The sequence below is a fragment of the Neopelma chrysocephalum genome, unplaced genomic scaffold (genome assembly GCF_003984885.1).
Source record: "Neopelma chrysocephalum unplaced genomic scaffold, ASM398488v2 Primary Assembly neopelma1_141, whole genome shotgun sequence".
NCBI classification, from domain to species: Eukaryota; Metazoa; Chordata; class Aves; order Passeriformes; family Pipridae; genus Neopelma; species Neopelma chrysocephalum.
Genome location: NW_020897803.1, coordinates 1,547,246 through 1,567,259, shown reverse-complemented (window position 1 = coordinate 1,567,259; position 20,014 = coordinate 1,547,246). Strand labels below are relative to the sequence as shown.

The window sequence follows — 20,014 nt, the reverse complement described above, 5'->3', positions numbered from 1 at the left end:
GTCCCAAACTCCAGTGGGATCCCTGAGCCATACTGCAGGCACACCTAATTCAGCTGAGAAGAGCCAGCACGTGTTTGGTGGCACAAAACACCCAGGGCACTGTGTTTCACTGAGCCAGATGACAGACATTAAATATTTGCTTCACATACACTGACCATAAAATCAAACACAAGAGAGATGTTCACAGTATCTTGATTCATGACAATCCACTCCCCAGCATGGGATGGATGTGGCAGGGACATGAATAACTAGTCCAGCAGAGAGCCAAGGATAAAGCAAAGGAATGTTTGCTGCATTGGGGATGAACAGCACATTGCTCAGCACCACCCAACACCTCACACCCCAAGGATCACACATGGAAAAGAACACTCCAGCTCCACAGCTGTATGGAAAGCAGATCCCAGTCACAGCCCCACAAATGCCCACAGCATCACCCAAGCAGTCCATTCAACTTACAAGTTTCTTCTTCTGTTTGGAGCCATCCTTGTATACAAGAACCACGGCAGTTTTGAACACTAGAGGAGAAAGTTAGAGATAAAAGCCATGTAGTCACAAAATCACAGAATGCCTGGTTGGGAAAGGACCCCTGGAGATCACCCAGTTCAACCCCCCTGCCAAGGCAGGGTCACCTGGAGCAGGTGACACAGGGACACATCCAGGTGGGTCTGGAATGTCTCCAGACAGGGAGACCCCACACCCTCCCCTGGCAGCTGTTCCTGTGCTCTGCCACCCTCCATGGAAAGAAGTTCTTACTCATGGTGAGGGGGAACTTGTGTTTCAGTTTATGGCCACTGCTCCTCATCCTGTCACTGGCACCACTGAAGAGTCTGGCACCTTCCTCTGACAGCTCTTGGAGATATTTGTGTGGATTGACGAGATCCCCTCTCAGACTTCTCTTCTCCAGATTGTCTGGAGCTCTCACAGTCCCAGCTCTCACAGTCTCTCCTCAAGAGAGCCCATAAGGCTGGGAATGGGTCTCCTGAATGCCCCAAGCACACAGACCTTCCAGCTCCTCAGCCCTCACCTGAGCCAGGGAAGGAGGGCTTGGAGAAACCACCAGCCCTCTTGTATATTCTTCCCCAAAAAACCCCAAACTCAACAGCTTTTACCACACAAAACCAGGTTACTTCAAACTCACTTGAAACTTAAAGAGTTTATGATACCAGTTATAGGAACAACTACTCAAACAGCAACGGTTCTGTACAAATATCTGGAAAACTTAATTCCCCCTGGCTAATTTCACCTCAGACTAATAAGCAGCATCCAGCTACACTCGGCCAGTCAGCAGGAGAGGCTGCACAGGGACAGGATGTGAATTAAGAAGTGAGCACCACTGGCTGGCAGAGATGTAATCCCAGTATTTTTTGCCACACCAAATCCACATGGAGCTGGAATTTGCCTTTCAAGACTCCAGCTTTCCTTGTGATCTCTTTCTTCAGTCCTCAAGCACATCCCCTCTGTTTTCAGACTGAACTGCAGGGACACTTAATTTTGGACATTTTATGAAACCAATTTAGAGATTCTGGGAGTAATTAAGAGTTGCTGCACATTCCTAGCAGCTTTCATGAATGGTATGAGCAGGTGCTTTCCCAACTTACAGGAAAGCAGTAAATTTTTATATGCTCTTCCAGAGCAAAGCTGAAAGAGTCTTCATTTGTTATCTTTTTGGTATGTTAAAAAAATAATAACAACTATAATCATCATCATCCTCACTAGCTTCCTAACCAGCATCACTTTCTGGAAACAAGGTAAAAAAAACAGTTGTGTGAGAAGAAATTTAGGAACAAATAGAACTTAGCATATTCTGCAGCACTTGATGTAATTTTTAAAGAGAGAGGCTGGGTTGTGAAGTAGAGTTACTTGGCATTGACTGGACTATCAAATCATATCTTTTCAGACACAAATATATTAATATAGAGCTCCTTATAGCCTTGGACATGAGTTTAAGAAACTCTTGCACTATACAGCAATCTCCAAATTCCTCCCCAGTTTTAGATCACCACAGAACAGAACTGACCATTGCAGCAAAGAGACCAACCCTGTTATAATTTCCAGCCAACCTTGCAGAAGGCAACGCTCAGTTACCTTCAGCAAATATCTGCTAAGGCACACGTGACATCTGAAATGAAAGTGGTAGGATACAAACCAAATGCTGCCAGCTCAGGTTCCTTCTTCCACTTCCCCAGTGAAGCAGGAGGATTCAGCCATATCACTGTATTATGCAGGAGCAAATCCCCCATGGAAAGGTCGGCGACCTGCCAGCACGAAGAGCACAAGCACAGAGACAGAGTGTTTAATGAGTTCAAGGAATCTTATGGGAATTTCCAGTTCAAGAAACTTGCCTTAAGTTTAGTCCTGAACAAACCAAAAATACCCCACAAGCAAACCTTTGGAATATTTCATCAGATGGCCACAAGCACGTGCAAACAGACTGTGACACTTAGCAACAAATCCGTGTAGATCCTTAATTGGTCAGCATAAATTAGGATAAAGTAAACTCACAGAACAGCTCTTGCAATTTGGTGGGAAGTTAGGGCAAAAAACCAGATGTTTTCTTTGCTTTTTCATTTATCCTTTGTCCATCTTCCTCCCAAGAAGATGGTTTGAAAATGTAAGCACAACCCCTAATGCACATACTCAGTTTGGGGCAAGGTTTAGAGATCCTTCTCTTTCTTTATGGTCCCCCAGAGTGACAAACTGAGTGCTACCCCCAGTCCAGGGATCTGGGACTTTAAGACCCCTTCCAGGGGTCTCAGACAGTCAGCAAGGACCGAGCCACACCAGATCTTCGTGTGCACCACGTGAGACCTCCAGCCCACAGCCCCAGGCTCTCTCTCATGCACCAAGCCCCCTAAAAAGCTTTCTAAAAGAGAATCAGCAGTTTCTCACACACCACACCTCACATTTTCATCTCTTCCAAGCCATTAAAAAGCCAAGGACAGCCTTGCCTCAGCAAGTCCACTCAAACTGGTGGGGCCAGAAAACTGATGTGAAAGGAGGAGAGTCAAGACAAGGATATCAAAATAGTGAAGGGCAGGTTGGGATGAGATTTTGACCCAAGCACAACACTGAAGGTCGATTGTCCATTACTTCTTTACATTGGTCCCACTCACTGAACCATACATGGAAAAGCAATTCTAGAATTGAATAGGGATTTATCTGTTTGCACCAGGATCCACTTTGATGGAACAACAGGAAAGGTAAATATTGGATACAGTTTAACATGCACACTCCAGGCACCACCATTACAGCCTCTTCCTCTCCAAATCTGGTCGTCTGTTACCTCTTTTTTCTCCCCTGTTTGTTCTGCTATGAGCTGGTCAAACACTGCCCCATACTCCTCGTGGATCTTCTGCATTTCATTAATGTGGCTGGCAACCTTGTTCATCGTTTTGATGGCCACTAGAAGAGAGACAGGACGAGAAGAAAAGGAATTTTAAACCTCTGAGAAGAAGGATTCCAGGTCAGAACTCAAGCAGGGCGAAGCACATGGGGTTAACCCCTTACCATCCAGGTGATAATGTTCCTCACTGTCCACGTCAGTGAGAGCAAAGAGCTCCTTCAGCAGGAGAGGGTATTTCAGGATCCGCTGGATGGGTTTGATGAGGTAAGACTCCAGCGTGGAGGAGTGCTGCCGTCGGGGGTTCTGGGCATCCAGGAATGCCTTGAAAGCAGTGTCTGTCTTGGCTGGAAGATTAAAATGAAGCCATTGGATAAATCAAAAAAAACATTAAGTCACTTTTCCAGCTTTAAATTCATTTATCCAGAGCCATTTTGCAAGGAACTGTAGATTTACTGGGTCCACAGAATTAGATTTATGCCCTCCAGGTTTTGAGTCATTGACACTTTGCCTTGGACATGGTATTTGGGATTTCACAACAGGCACCCACCTCCACACCAATACAGGCAGGTTTTAATTTCACTGTCCATGGTAGAACAGAATATCCTGAGTTGGAAGGGATCCACAAAGATCATCCAGTCCAACTCCTGGCCCTGCTCAGGACACCCCAACAATTCCCATCCTGTCCCTGAGAGCGTTGTCCAAACTCTCCTTGAGCTTTGTCAGCCTTGGGGAGCCTGTTCAGTGCCCTGGGGGAAGAACCTTGTCCTGATATCCAGCCTAACCCTCCGTGACACAGCTCCAGCCGTTCCCTGGGTCCTGTCCCTGCTCACAGGGAGCAGAGATGGGAGCTGCCCCTCAGGAGGAAGCAGCACACAGTAACAAGCACTTTCGGCCTTGCAACTATTTTAGAGCAGCTCAAATTGTTTTAATCACCTGTTTCCTTTAAGCAAAGGTTCAAATTGGGTATTTATGAAAAGTCGCTGCTCCTAAGCCCAGTCTGACAGGTGCACCTATAATATTGACAAGCCTGGTTCTTGTTACCTCATTAAACCTTAAAATGCAGCTCTGAACAACCATCAGGAGCCAGTAAGGAGGCAGAAAAGCAGTACACTTATGCTAGGACACCAGATTTTGGGAGCACAGGCAGCCTGGACACTTGATTGCCATCATCCTTTCTACCTGACTGCTACTGAACTTATAAAAATGTCATTTTCTCTGTTGCTCCCCCTACTAGAACATAAGGAAGGAAGCAAGGAGGAGGTGGTATTTTTAGGCACACAAGTTATTCAGTGTAGGAACAATTCCACACAATTGCTTTTATTAGAGTCATGTCCCCTGCCAAGGCTCTGTGGTTTTTTTTGCAGACAGTCACCTGATTGCAATAAAGCAACTTCAGTTTCAAACCCAAAAGCCACCTGCACCTCAGCTGAGGACACCAAATTACACCTGAAATACACTCCCAGGCTTTTAAAGAGATTTATCTCTGGCATGAAATTTTATGTTTTACTTCTGTCATAATTCAAGCACAATCATTTCTCATTTATAAATACAGTCAGCAAAGAAAAATAAAAGCAAAATAACCAGATCTACCTAGTCTACAGCTTTAAAATTAAGGCCCAACAAAATGATACCAAAAGAAAGCATGGATGTGACTGGCAACAAATCATTCATTTATATATCCCACAGAGCTGCCAAGTACTCTTTGAAGCATGGGGAATAAAAGTTTACAAGTAGAAATGAAAAAGGAAAAAGTGCGCAAAAAAAAATACAACAAAAAACCCCAAACCAACCAAGAAACAAAAAACCCAAAACTCTGATTGTCAGACATCCAGATGTTCTTTGAAAAACAGGAGCTCCTCCCTGATGGCATCGGTCCTACAACTGGAACCATTTGTTTATTCAATGTCTTGGCCAAAAAGGAGTTGCATGAAGCAGTGGTAACTCTAAGAGAGTAACACTTTCACAGGGGCAAAACATCACTCTGAGGCAAGCTGGCCCATGAGCATTTATAATCCAGAGCACAGTTCATTTATCTCCATCTCAGAAGGCAAGCTCAGCTAGGAATTCAGACATGGAAACTTCTCAGGCAAGCTGGAATGAAGGCGAGAGGAAGAGGAGAGGGGAGAGGGAGCATGGTGAAGCTAAAATATTTAGGCAGCTTCCACAAAACATTCTCCCAAGCTGATCCTTTCCTAGTGGCTGCCAACATTCAACCACAGAGGCTGAGGATTCAGTGGGATTGCCACTGGCAAGGATTCGTGGCACAAACAATCCCAGGAGGATCCAGGGGTCATTACAAGCACCACCACTCCTGGTTCCAAAGTACACAGTGATCCGTTAGCAAAAGCCACACTGGTCTTTTAGGAAACCTTTCCCACATGACTGAAAAGTGTCAGGGGAGAATAAATTAAGCATGGAGAGAAAAACTCCATGCAAGGTTAACCACTTCTTGTGATGAGCTCCTCGGGTATCGTCCCATCAAGGGTGATCCCAGACCACCCATGGCACAGAGCTCTCCGTGAGCCTCTCAGGCCAGACGGACTTACTTCCCTCCTGGAAAAGCACCCAGGCACGTGTGTGCCCCCACTGCTGCCCCACAACATGGTTTGGGGTGCAGTGGTCACCTCTCTCCATCCACAAGGCCAAGCTGAGCCAGCCCAAACCGAGGTGTGGCTGCGATGACTCTCCCTCTGTTTGTCCAGCCCGTGGCTCTCACCTTTCACCAGGACTTTGGGGACTTTCGTGTGGCTGGCACAGAAGGCACTGTACAGCTTGAACCGGTCAGCGTAGTACAGGAAGGATCCACCCAAGGAAAACAACACTTTCTAGGATTTAAAAATTAAAAAAAAAGGCATTAGTAATTAAAGCACGTGAAAGTGTTTAGTTCTTTTCCCTCATCTGAAGCTTCCGCTGAGCTTTGGGATGACAGGACAATGGATTTTTAGAGTGTTTTCACAACAGGACATTGACCTGTTGGAGCAAGTCCAGAAGAGGCCAAGTTGATCAGAGGGATGGAGCAGCTCTGTTGTGAGGAAGGGCTGAGAGAATGGGATTGCTCAGCCTGGAGAAGAGAAGGCTCCAGGGTGACCTAATTGTGGCCTTCCAGGACCTGAAGGGAGCTACAAGAAAGATGGAGAGAGACTATTTTCAAGGGCCTGGGGTGACAGGACAAGGGGGAATGGTTTCACACTAACAGAGAGCAGGGTTAGGTGAGATATTGGGAAGAAATTCTCCCCTGTGAGGGTGGGGAGGCCCTGGCACAGGTTGCCCAGGGAAACTGTGGGTGCCCCATCCCTGGAAGTGTCCAAGGCCAGGTTGGAGCAACCTGGGCTAGTGGAAGGTGTCCCTGCCCATGGCAGTGGGTGGAACTGGATGATCTTGAAAGTCCTTTTCACCCTAAACCATTCTGTGACTCTGTGATTCATCCACCAAGAAACAGGCCCAGCCTTGGTGTGTGGATTAACACATTAATTAACAATTATAATAATAATTAACATCATTAGCCAAGCCCCAGCCTGAAGACACCACTAACTCCAGAGGGACTGGGCTCACAGCTCCAGAGCTGTGTTTAAAAGCATTATTGAGCTCAGTAATGGCCAGAAGCCCCCGAGAGGGCTGGATGGATCTGACTTTGTAATGGATCAAGACATTAAGGAGCTGTGCAAGCAACACTCATCCCTCTGCACAAACACACCCAGGCCTTCACTTCCTTGGACTGAGTTTGTGTTAGGGGTCAAACACAGTCTTCCCCTAAGATGTCTTATCTTTTCCTTGGTGTTTGCTCTGCTACCCACTTAGGAACCAGACAACACGTGGTGGGGGGGCTGAGACAACAGGCAGGAGAGGGAACCAGACTGCAGAACTGAAACCACGGAGCCCCAGAGCCCCATATTTCACACACTGCTCCCAGACAGTGCCCATGGGGCAGAACTGAAAGTGAGGTTGGTGCACTTTTTATGGAAAGAGGTGGGAGCAGCAGCACTCAGAGGGCAGAGTTCACTCCATAAGGAGGCTTCTCTGGCACTCCTCTCTCAAAGCTCAGAGCACACAGTGATCACAGAGGCTTCCTCCAGTCAAAAAAGTGTCTCTGTGCTCTCCATGAAGTGCACGTTTCCTACAAGAGCTGTGTTCTAGTTCCATGAGGGCAGTGTTCATGACTGAGGCTCATTTTAAACAAGCTCCCAATGGCAAAGACACACGTGGACAAAAAGACAAATTCTTTCAGTAGTTCTTCCAGGGCTGGATGTTAGCTGAAGAGAACCCCAGTGGAACTACTATTATTCATCAAGCCATCCTGTCCTTTACCAAGGTGAGTGCTCAAAGCCAGAGCAAAATTCTCCAGAGAGAACACTCAGCTACTTACCATATCTCCACTACCAGTACAACTGCATTAGAAAGAAAACGAAATTTGTTCCCAAATTTTCCTGGTTTTTATATGAAGTTTACACATCTGCAGTTTACATTTCTACCTGTGATGATGCACATCTGCTGAGAGCTGAAAGTATTTGCCCCATAGTTCCACTATGGATCAAAAGTCCAAATACAGAACTCAATGTGCTGTTCTGATCTGCAGCCCCAGTGGGCTTCTGTACATTAGACTTGTCAGAGCAAAGATTTTATGTAACTTTCCATTTCTAGCTTTTCCTGACAGCTCAAGGCAGGAAATCTGGCAGAAGGGCAAGAATAGCACCCAGAAGCACATGGTGTTACAGGTTTCTAGTGCTCTATATGGCTAAATGTAGCATAAAATTCAAGTGTAGCAGGATAATTTTCCAACAGCACCAGTATTAGCTGAAAATTAATCTTGAGTGGGAGCAGATGCATGTTTTTACATGAACAATAGTGACAATAGTCAGAAAAATGCGATGAACAGTGTCAAAGGACTCCTCAAAGTGTAAACCATGAGATTACCTTAAATTGCTCAACTTTTTCAAGCTTTTCCAGGTCTGGAACCAGCCTTACTCCATCTTCCAGAGTTTTCAAGAACTCTACTTGGAATGCTACCATTTCAGTCAGATTCCCAAAGAGAACATCCAGCTAATAAGAGGGGAAAAAAAAAGACAAAATGCTGAAAATATCACTTGGTAGCTAAATCGTATTTTCTAGAGCTTCAGTAATTCTCAGTTGTGTAATCAGGGTGATGTCAGGAAAAAACAACCTACACACTGTACATTAATGAGCACTACTTTTATACCCTCCTAAATTCACTATTTGGAAAAAAAAAAGGACTTAAAAATTTCAGGCAAGCAAGTCCAGCTGGGGGTGGGCAAAGAAGAGGGGCAGGTGAAAGGTCTCAGGCAAAAGAAGTCAACATACCTCATCTGGTGTGAGGAACGTTTCTTTTTGTAGAGGCTTCAAGTATCTCTCCATTAGACAATTTAAGTCCTAAAAAGTCAGAAAAAGATGCCCACGTTGGTCCCTCAAAGTGCCTCTGTGGACATTCATTGAAGCGGCAAAGATCACTGCTTACCCAGTGCAAAATTCCCGAGAATTTTTCCTTTTCACACACAGGACAAAACAGTTGGATTTCACAGAGTTGAAGGACAGCAAAAGGAAACATTTACACAGTTTTACTTCCAAAATCATTGAGCAGTGTCCCTCTGCACGCCAGCTAAGTAGCTTCACAACAGCAGCCTAAGAATTTGGAAAGCCTGCTTATTTCAGAGTTTTAAGTTACTATTTTAGGGTCAGACCGTAGAACTGAGTGCAAGTTCACTAAGAGATACGTGCACGAAGCAGAACTTGAAGTATTAGAGAAGAACCAACACAATTTTACAGGAAATAACAGACTGAAACAAGACATGGAGCCCCCTTACCTTGACATAGGTGCGCTCTGTCTCCAGGAGCTCACAGATGACCTTCCGCAGCTTGTCTGCGTCTGTGAGTTGTCTCATGGTGGCCAGCTGGGGTCCTGCAAATTCCTGAGGGTGAGCACTGGAGTCAGAAGGGTTCATTTCATGCAGACTGCGACAGAAAGCAGCGACCTGCTCTGTGCTCTTGAAAAAGAAGGAAGAGGAAAAGACCGGCGGTAATATTTTAAGGAAGAGTCACAGGAATGATGGAGGTGAGAAGCGTTTGCAGCTTAGCAGTTGCAGTTTGGGGACTTTTTAACGGGCACCAAAGTCCAGAAGTGTCTGTCCTGTCTCTCAGTGACTGAGGATAAGGGAGGAGGCAGGGGGAACCCAAAAAACAAAACAGTTGCACAATTCAAATTAATTAAAGTGCTGTTCAATAGCATTCCTGGCTTCAGACGTACAAGAATTTTAATTAAAATAGGCTCGTCCAGCAATCAAGATTGACAAACTAACAAAGAGGCCCAAGAATTAGGAACAAAAAATGACAGTGCAAACAAAACACACACCCCAGCCCTCTGCCAGTTCCCTAATTGTTTGCTACAGTCCTGGGAATAGCTGTGTCAACACATCCGAGGAGACAACGCTGAGGCAGAACCCATTCAAGCTGTTTTTGGGGGAAGCAAAGCCATCCAGGGAGCCAAAGCCTCTCCAGGCTCCAAACACAAGTTCTTTGGGAAAGTAACTGTATACCTGATCTGTGCCTGGAAACACACCTTGCAGGGTGAATTTCTTCCCCAGAAGTCACGTTTTGCAGAGCTGCTACATCAAGTTAATTTCTTTATATATAGACATCTGATTAAATATTAAAGCCAGTTATCCTTGCCTCACCTCCTTGTGTTAGATCATTTTCTCACATCTTTCATTACACTGAAAAGTTTGGAGCAGGTAGGACCTCTGGTGTCAGTGACCACAGCCTCAGGCTCCTGGGGTTGCCAAAGCAGTCGTGTGCTCTGTCTCCATCCCTCCCAGAGACCTGGAGGGAAAGGAGCTGCTCCACTGGATCACACCTCTCTAATCCTACCATGGGATCTTGATCCAGATGCAGTGATTTCCCAGCACTGCCTCTACAGCCCTCCAGTTCATGCTAAAAGTCCTGTGAGGAGCAGCTGAGGGAGCTGGGGGGGCTCAGCCTGGAGAAAAGGAGGCTCAGGGGGGACCTTCTGGCTCTGCAACTCCCTGACAGGAGGGAAGAGCCGGGGGGGGGGGTCGGGCTCTGCTCCCAGGGAACAAGGGACAGGAGGAGAGGGAACGGCCTCAAACTGTGCCAGGGGAGGCTCAGGCTGGACATCAGGAGGAATTTCTTAATGGAAAGGGTTGTTAAACATTGGAAAGGGGTGCCCAGGCAGGTGGTGGGGTCCCCATCCCTGGAGGTGTCCAAGGAAGGACTGACCATGGCACTCAGTGCTCTGGGCTGGGGGACAAGGTGGGGATGGGGCACAGGGTGGACTCAAGGGTCTCAGAAGGCTTTTCTCTGTTTCTGTAAAACAACTGACCCAAAATTAGTCTGTTCAAACAGAGAAATACAAGGGAGGAGGAAAAACTAACAAAATAAAGAAAAGAGAGAATAAAGCACATCACCACCTTGCAGTTTGGAGTCAGAGCCCTTCACTCCCACCAGCTGGTAGTGCCAAAAAAACTCCGCCTTTTTTAAGCCACGCAGCTATTTCCCTCTCCATCCACCCACAGTCCATGCTAGGGACAAGTAAGGATTTCCTGCCCTTACACAGTAGCTTTCCTTAGAGGTCTCTTATGGCTACAAATGCTCACAAGAGGTACCACTTCACAGCATATGGGTAAAGAGTTATTATGCAAAGGATCATTTTCTTCAGGACACAAGTGTAAGCAAGGAACTAACTGTGACTGACTGTCTATACAAAAAATGCCTCCTGGACACACTTTTTTACAGGGAAAATATGCACCTTCGGTTTCTGAGGTTTAACTCAGATGTGGGAGAAAGGAAAAATATTGCAAATTGATGACAGGAGGAAGCAGTGAGTTAAAAACAGTCTACTTGCAACTATGTTCTTGGTAATGGCACATGTCACAGAGTTAAGATTTATTAGTCAACATAATTCCTGTTATTTCTCAGCAAGGTTCCACCTATACTCACTGTACTTTAAGTATAAAGCACACACAAACTTTTACATCACATTTGCGTTTCCACAGGTGTGATCTTGATCCCAACAGCCCCACACCCCCAAAAGGCAGTGGGTGAAAGCCTGGCTCCAGTGCAGGCAAAAAAACCCTCCCAAGTTACCTGCTCTGCTGGAAAGGGACACAGAACTGACAGTTCACATACGTTAATCTGAGCCTGCAGAGACCCAGGATACACAAGGGTTTGCTCAGAAATGTTTAGCTTGAAGAGTATTTTGTAAACGAATGTTTGAGGAGGATGTATCCAGTAGTGTTTTGCTTTAAGGTCCAAATGTACAGGTAAAACTAGCTGTAATGTATAAAACACAATATGGAATCAAGCTCCAGAAATAAACCAAGTGTTTCAAGCAGTTCATGCTTGATACCCCACACACTTCTCACCATCCTGTGCATGCACTTGCAGTAAGTTCCAGGGAAAGATGGGTCACCCAGAAAGAGAGAGCGAAAATCTACTTTGGGTGTGAAACACCAGCTAAGCAGTGAAGTTGAAAATTGGATAACTCACACAGGCACGTGGTCTGCCCCAGAAGGAGCAGTTACACCCATATGCCAAAAAGGAAGTGTAGAAGACTTCCCAAAGCCTTATCTCCACTTGCACACGTAATAAACCACCCCTGGGCTCCAGCCACATCCAGCTCCAGCAACGGCTGAACGCTGCCTCTCCTGAAGAACTGCCCACCTATCACTCACCCCACACTCCCTGGACAGACAAAAAGTCTCCAGCACAATAATTCACAAACTCTTGCAATTGTGGTGTGTGACACCCCCCCCATTTCCCACTTAAGCCACAGCCACCAATGGGGGCTGTGATGGCTCCATCCAGCTTTCTTTGGATTTTAGGGGCTGCACAGCTACACAACAGTCAAGGGCTGTCTGGAACACTGACCCAGATTTCTTGCTGCTGTGCAAATATGACTATAAATCAACCACCTTAGTCCATAAATAGTGGACATTCTAGGGCCTGTTGAGCTGCCTTGCAGGGCAGTGAGCTGCACACCAGGATCTGCCCTTGGGTAGGGAGGGCAGGGACATCTCTCAAGGTTCCTCCCCAGGGACTCCCCGCCACAACAGATTCCCAGTTAGTGATTAGCAGCATGCTAGACTTGGAATTCTTAGCCAAGAGATCTACAGGATTGGCTTTAGACATAAACCCTTGGCCAAGCCTGGGACTAGGAGTGGATCCAGCTGCACCTAAACCCCTCTCCGAGAAGGAGCTCGGAAAGCAACAGTGTCCTTTCTGAACCTCATGACTCAAAGGGAGGCCCCCCAACCACTTCATCTGACCCTGCCCTCTATGCAGTAAGTAACCAAGTCTACCTTGCCATCAAGTGTTGTTAAACCACTGTCACATTGACCAACCAACTTTGCTAACTTACCAGTTTATATCAATAAAGTAAATTATTGCTTCTGTGTTACAACTGAAGTGCACAACTCCACACGTGACAACTGCTGTTTCATTCCTGAATAGAATCCTGCCTACCTTGTATTTCCTTTAAAAAATCAGTTTCCAGACAGAAAGCAGGTGCACATTGCACACAGGGTGCTTCAGGACACAGCTATTTTGATGAAAACTCTCAAACACATTTCACAAAAGTCTCTCTGTCCCCGTTTTCCTGGAGAAAGTGGATAGAGCAGAGAAGGTCTGGAGCAGAAGCAGATCCTTTTATCTCCCTACACCAGCTCTGTTTGCCAGCTGCAACAATGACAGCACTAAAGCAGGATTTCTCCAGGAGAATTACGGCATCACACTTCAAGGACAATTCTCCAAGCAATCCCTTCTAGCAACCCCAAAATGAGACTGAGGGCTGTGAAGTGGAGTAACCCTTCCTCTGCAGGGGGCTCAGCAGAGGGTCTAAGCTCACATCCTTCCCATGCAGGAGGATCAAGTCCTTACACCCACCAAGCATGGGGCTGGGAGTTTTCGCTGCCTGCCCTGCAGTTTTGAAAGCAGAGTGCCATTTCTCATGTTTAAAGATGTACAGGTGCCTGGGCATCAGGCACCTGCCCCCTTGAATGGCACAGAGTACCCTCTGTTCCACCAGGGACAGCAAGCTCTAAGCAGCACTGACCTCCCAAACAAAACTCAGGCAAACTGCATCTCTTCAGCCACTGCATGGTAAGAAGAAGCCTCAGCAGGGCACACACCTTACAGCTCATCCTCATATGAGCCCCCAAATTAACACCTCACAAAAACCCATTTAACTGCTAATTCCTGAGCCCATCCCAAAGCCCAGCAGGTCTGCTCACCAGGTACAGCAAACGGTACAGGGAGTCCCCGTCTCTCCCAGCGCCCTCAGTCCTGAGCTTACGGTTCAGCCTCCAAGGAGCCGACATCGCTGGGAAGGCAGGACTGCCAGGGCTGTCACTCGTCCACCAGGAAAACCCCAGTGCTGCACACTGATCCAGCTGATCCAAAGGGCTTTCCCACTCCAGACAGAGCCCCCTGTGCCCCTTCCTTGGCGTGCAGCTGGGATCTCTGCCGCAGCTCAGCGGGGAAGGGCAGTTCCCATCCTTCTCCCAGCAAAGCCTTCCCGTGGGTGTCACTTGCCGCCCGCTCACCACACCGGTGGGAATTCAGAGCCAGGCACCAGGAAAAGCTGAGACCTCAGGGCTGCTTTCAGAGGGAAACTTCAGCAGAGAGGCTGAAATGCAGCAAAAAGCAGCAAAGGCAGCCTGGGAATATCAATGTGTGTTGCCTGTGGCTGAGCGGGAGCCAATTGGCTCCGAACGGCGCTGCTGAGGAATATTAAACATCTGAAGGGACAGAATTAAAAGAACTTAAAAGAGCCAGTTATGCTGCTGCAAAACCGACCCCTCAAATCCCTGTTTTAATCCTTTCACATCGATTTTGCAACACATTGAAGGTTTGGAGACTTAATTCTGGTCTCAAATAATGCTGCAGAGAGCAGACGACCTACTTTCTTGGAAAAGAAATACCTCTGAATGGTGGAAGCATGTGCTCACACAGCCCATCACAACAGCTCCCCCGAGCACAAGTGCTGCGAGGTAATTAGCCTTTAATGCAAGAGGCAGATGTCTTTAATTAGAAATGGGAAGAAATGAGTGTCCTGCAGTATTTTAACTGGGGATGCCTTTTAAAACACATCCCCGGTAAGTTCAAAGCGCCGTTACATGAAAAAATACATAGAAACAGTGATTTTTGAGATGAAACACAACACCTGTCTCAGCCTTTGGTAACATGCAATGTTAAGAACTTGCACATATGCACAGTTTTCAGGGTGCTTCCTCTGAATCTCAGTTTATTCTACAATATTGAAAAGACCAAAACAATCAGGTCACCACAGAGGAAAAGTAACCATTGAAGAAATTACGCTGGTATGAAATGTTCCTGGTATTCTGTTGAATAGAGATTGACAGAGAAGCATCCCCTGTCATAAACAGCCTGAAATTCCAGTTCACATGTTAGATGAAAACAGGCCTGAAGAGGTGGCAGAGAGCAGACTTTCCCCCACTCTCCTCCCCGCCACTCTCCTCCTTGGCTCCCACAAGAAATAGGGAGAGAAAGGAAAGCCAGAAGCCCACCCCAGAGCAAAGCAACTTGTAGAAAAACTAAAGGCCACTGCCAGTTGCAGAAAAAGGGTTGCACCCAGAAAGCTACTAGCTAGGATTCACAGAGATTTCAACCTGAGATAAGAGGGTGAAATTAGATAGGGGGTGAGTCCAGAGAACAACAGCTATCCCACACCACTGACACCTTGGAAACAGGTTTCTAGTATTTTATCAGAACAGTTCTACAGACACCTCATTTTTCCTTAATATATATAAAATATATATGTAATTATTACTTTGACAATAGTGATGGAGAAGTAAATTCTACGTTACCAGCCCTTCAGGATATACCTAAACCAAGCTTTGCAGAAAATGGAGGAATCCTCGGAGCTACTGCTGCACCCTCCAAATCCTTCACCACCACACCAACAGCTTGGAAGCTTTTGCAGATTAAGAAACAAATGCACCCACTCCTAAGGAAACACACACCCACGTGCACACATGCTGGGCTGGGGGAAGGGACAGAGACAGCCGGAGGGAGGAGGAGGAGGAGGAGGGGGAGGAAAAGGAGGAGGAGAAGGGAAGATGCATTCGAAGACACATCCATCTACCTGTCACCTGCATGAGAAAGGTACCAAAAAGTCCCAAACCCAGCTTTTGGTAGGATTTCCCAGCGCTTACCTTCACACAAAGCCCGTGCTAGGAGAGCGGATGGAGGAGAGCTGCAGCGCTGCCTTCCTCTCCTTTTTCCATGAATTATTAATGCTCCCCTAGGATCGCTCGGGGAAGCTGGGAGCCCTCCTCCTCTGCAGCCGTGGGGTTGGCAGGATGCAGCCCTGCCCCAGGACCATGATATCACACGGCAAAGGCCACCCCACAGGCTATTTTCGGCTCTTTAATGCTGGTTCTGCCCTGAAAGAAGGGGAGCTCTGCGTTTGGCTGGGAGGCTCCAATGCAGGTAAAATGGATTTCCTCTGCTGCCCAGCAGTGAATGGGTAAGAGCTCCTGCCCTGCTTTAGCCAAGAAGGGCAGAAATACAAAGGGAGCCTCCCCCAAACTCCACCATCCAAGGGAGCCTGGAAGCTGCAGCCGGGACGGTGATAAGGGGGAACGAGGGCAGAGCCTTTCCCTTCCCACGTACAAAAATAACCCCTGTAAAACAGCGCTGAGGACATCAGCTTAATCTGCTGTGCCATAATCCCAGGAGCATGGAAAGGTGTGGGAGTGCACGGACAGGAAAACACCTTTGTTTTTCTCCTCACTTGCACCAGCCCAGTGGTGGCTCCCCATGGAAAAACACCAATTGCAGAATCCTTGCTTCCCATGCAGATCAGCTTTCCCAAGCACACAGAAAAGCAAAGGGATTAGGAAAACCCTCCTGCCGATTGGGCCTTTTTTTACCTCCCTCTACTATATACTGGAATTACCTATAGGCACTGCAGAATAATTTGGGGGGTTCTGTAGTTTTCATTAGAAAGGAACCAGCAAGGAAGTCCACTGAGTACAGAGCTCTTCTGTGTGAGCAGGGACAGCAGCATCCATGACTTTGCCAAACTGAGTACACTGTATATATACCATATGTACATGTGTCCTTTTTTTTATGAGAGACCATTTCAAGCAGTTTGTCCCACAACAAATGGAACACTCAGTAAAATGCCTCACTCCTCTCACACAAATATATTGAATTTATCTGCATTTCAAAAGAAAACACATAGTGATGTCAACATCTCATTTACACGCAGGCTGAAGTTCCCCCCCCCCCGTTGGAAACCAAGGCTCCTCAGAGCCAGGAGTTACTTTTCCAGTCTGTGAATATTAAGTATTAAAGCTGCTAACGTGAATTTCTCAGTTTAACTAAATCTGCTGAGCCGCAGAGCTAATCGTGTAATCCTTACGCCTTCCTCCAGGCAACTGCAGCTCTGAGGATGCAGGAGGCAGGATGCAAAATGGAACCCCACAGCCTGTCGAGCAGCTCAGAAATAGAAAGCCATGGGAAACACAGCGAGAACATTCATCCCCCGAGCAGCCATGTGTTATGCTCAGTGCTCTGGCGTTTGACAGAAGAGGCTCTGCTCAGAGCATATGAAAATCCCAAATATTTACAGTTTAAAAATCCCGAAGTATCAACAAACACTTCCGCTCACTGAAGAAGAAAATTATTTGTACTTACAAGAAAAAGATCTGTAACAAACCCTGGTAACAAACTGCGGGAGTAATCACCTTCTCTGCACGCATTTCATGCACTGGAATGTTTTCCCTTATCTGACTTCCACTGTCTGGCTATCGAAGACAAAACCACAGGCTAGAGGACAGAAGGGATCAGGAAACAAGAGGCCAAGGTCTTTTCCTTCCTTTCTCTACCGTTGAGTAGCACAGGGACCAACTCAGACCTCACTACAACACATCTTAGTTACAACAAGAGAAAACATCCACAAACTGAGATCTGATTCTCATTAAATCATTAATTATGTAGAAAAATGGCTGTAAACTCTCACCATCACCTATGCAACAAACACCTAAAAGCAATCAGCACCTTCAAGACAATCTCACTGGATTCTGCCTCAAAAGCCACTAATCATCACACCTACTGTCCTGTGCAGCTCCCCAGCAGCGAGTGTGAACTACCAACCACTGCAAAACCATCCCTTAATCGATGGCAATTAGAAACCCATTTGCACAAGGTCTTAGTTATAATTGGAAGGTTTTGCTTCAGTTTAAGGTAGATGATTAGTTTGCATTTATAAACCAGCATGTGTGCTTTAAGGAAATACAGTTTAACTTACATTCCTCCTATGCCTAGAAATCAAGGAAGAGTAAGAAATCCTAATAATCCAAGTGGTCTTTTGGCTTAGCAGAGCTGCCCTGGTGAAGGAGGTGATGAACCAGCCCATCTAAAAACTGTGTGGGAACATTATCACAAGATACTGGAGATGTGAACTGACCCTGGAAACAGGGCACAACTCTTGCTTAAGAGGGAGCAAGTGATGTGCCATAATCAAAGCTGTAATTTGTTCCATTCAAGCTCATTCGTAAACACCTTGAAAGTGAGACCAGTCTTCCCAGGAGAGGTGCTCTAACCAGCACCTGGGCTGTGGCTGCACTGAGCTTCCCTGTGAAAATAAAAGTTTCTCACCTTGCTCATCTTATCAGCCTCGTCAGACGACTCCAGGTCCTGTGTTTCTGCCTCCTCTGGAGCTGTGTCGGCAGAGCTGTCCGGGTCACCACAAAGGGAGTGCCCTGCCAAAATGGAGATGTGTGAAAACACAGCCAGAAACCCCCCAAAATCCAAAAATCTGGGTGCACCCACAGAGCTCCCGTGGAGGGCCAGGCCCCATCCCGCACACGAGCACATTCCAACAGGACGTTGTGCCGGAGGCTCTCAGTGACCTCAACGGAGGGTTTACAGCACCAGGTTTAACAACAGGTGTAAAAATAAACAGGTTATGGCCAGACACACTACTGAGTCAGAAACTACAAAAGCCAGTTCAGAGATAAGGCTAGAATGTCACATTGAAATTCTTACATTCAGCATTTGTTTCTTGGCTGGTGAGCAGTTGCCAAGGACCTTTATACCTCAGTGGTTTCAAATGGAAACTCTGGTATGCAGCTCTTGGCCGTGCAAGCCTTGGTCAGCCCTTCCCCTGGGTTAAAGTCAGGCATGATAACTCTAAATGGCTCGCAGTTTCGGCCTGACACCCACTTCTGAGTCTCTGTGTTGATTTTTAAGGAAGCAAACCCAGTTTTAGCAATTTTAGGAGCCCATTACATTAACTGAACACTAGATTTCATTTCCATCACCACATGGCAATACCTCTGCACCCCTGAGCACTCTCCTGGAGACTGTGTTGTTGATACAGCTGGCAAGTCCTTTGTGACTTCTTGTCACCTCCAAGTGACTAAAAAGAAGATAACTAATCCCAGCCCCAGAGCTCTGTGCACAATTAACTTTTTTCTGACTTTTTCTCTGGCTCAGGTAGCTGTAAGAGGCAGTGTTACTACACCTTTGCCACTTTTCACATAAAACCAAATTTTATATCCATCCAGCTCCCAGCTATGGCAAACTACACTGACCAGTGATGGACTGAACTCTGCCAGGAATCTCCTGGGTGCCTCAAGCCAACATAAAGATATTTTACAGCAGCTGAGTCCACACACTAATTCCTTTTATCCAGAAAGATGGAAAGAGACTATTTACAATGGCCTGGAGGGACAGGATAAGGGGGAATGGCTTCAAACTGACAGAGGGCAGGGTTAGATGGGATATTGGAAGAAATTCTTCCCTGTGAGGAAGGTGAGGCCCTGGCACAGGTTGCCCAGAGAAGGTGTGGATGCCCCATCCCTGGAAGTGTCCAAGGCCAGATTGGACAGAGCTTGGAGCAACCTGGGACAGTGGAAGGTGTCCCTTTTAGACCCCATTATCAAAAATGATTTGCATGACTGTGCAAGATTTCCACTTTTTTTGTGTCCAGAAATAATTTGGAAAAATTGAAATTCAGAAACTGAGAAATAAATTCAGAACATATACTGCACACTGGGATGGGGCTAAAGTGGACATCAGTGAAATGAAAAGAACATAAAAAATGAAATGAAAAGAACATAAAAGGTAGTTCAGAGCTGAGCTTCTGGAAGACAGGCCTCTCTTCTGAAAAGGCAGGGTTTACTTTTGAAAAAGATGTGCCTGTAGGGGTTGTTTGGCAACACAAAATCTACCTGAAGAAGTGGAGTTTTTTCTGTAAGAAGTTCGTTTTTCTGAGCCTTGCCCAGATTTTATCAACTCGCACTATCAGCTTTCTGTTCTCCCTATTAATGTGTGAAAAAGAATTCTTAAACCCCTTAAGCTATCCATTTCAAAAATAAGAGAAAAGAAGTGCTGTGTGTCATAATCTGTGTGGGGCAGTCTGTTTTTCTTCATTGCAATTAATTTCCCATTACAAGCTGTGTGAAATACACTTTACAGTGGTTTCTCACCCCAAACCAAGGCAATTATTTTGGTGGGGTGGTTGCTTTCTGCTTTCAAGCCACCACTTTTTCTCTTCCTGAATGTTAAAACACCACTTTAATCTGTTTCCTGCAGTATAAACACTTTTACCCAGCAGACAGCAATCTCTCACTGGAGCAGTCACACAGCACGTGTGCTCAGGGTATTTCTACA

At 46.3% G+C, this 20,014-nt stretch overlaps 1 protein-coding gene across 10 annotated transcripts in view; it reads right to left on the bottom strand.

Moving 5' to 3' along the window:
- TIAM1 (T cell lymphoma invasion and metastasis 1) overlaps nt 1-20,014 on the bottom strand; it is a 164,652-nt gene that overhangs the window by 6,839 nt on the left and 137,799 nt on the right. For 8 of the 10 annotated variants that reach the window (XM_027699788.1, XM_027699787.1, XM_027699789.1 and 5 more), the window contains 9 exons: nt 17,996-18,099; nt 9,160-9,339; nt 8,660-8,728; nt 8,255-8,380; nt 6,060-6,168; nt 3,508-3,687; nt 3,284-3,402; nt 2,147-2,255; nt 457-515 (listed from right to left, as the gene is read on the bottom strand). In XM_027699788.1, the coding sequence (XP_027555589.1) occupies nt 457-515; nt 2,147-2,255; nt 3,284-3,402; nt 3,508-3,687; nt 6,060-6,168; nt 8,255-8,380; nt 8,660-8,728; nt 9,160-9,339; nt 17,996-18,099 (1,055 nt within the window). Of the gene's footprint in view, nt 1-456; nt 516-2,146; nt 2,256-3,283; nt 3,403-3,507; nt 3,688-6,059; nt 6,169-8,254; nt 8,381-8,659; nt 8,729-9,159; nt 9,340-13,599; nt 13,950-15,543; nt 15,865-17,995; nt 18,100-20,014 lie in introns of those variants that run through there. The other 2 variants (XM_027699796.1, XM_027699795.1) reach the window with 2 other exon arrangements.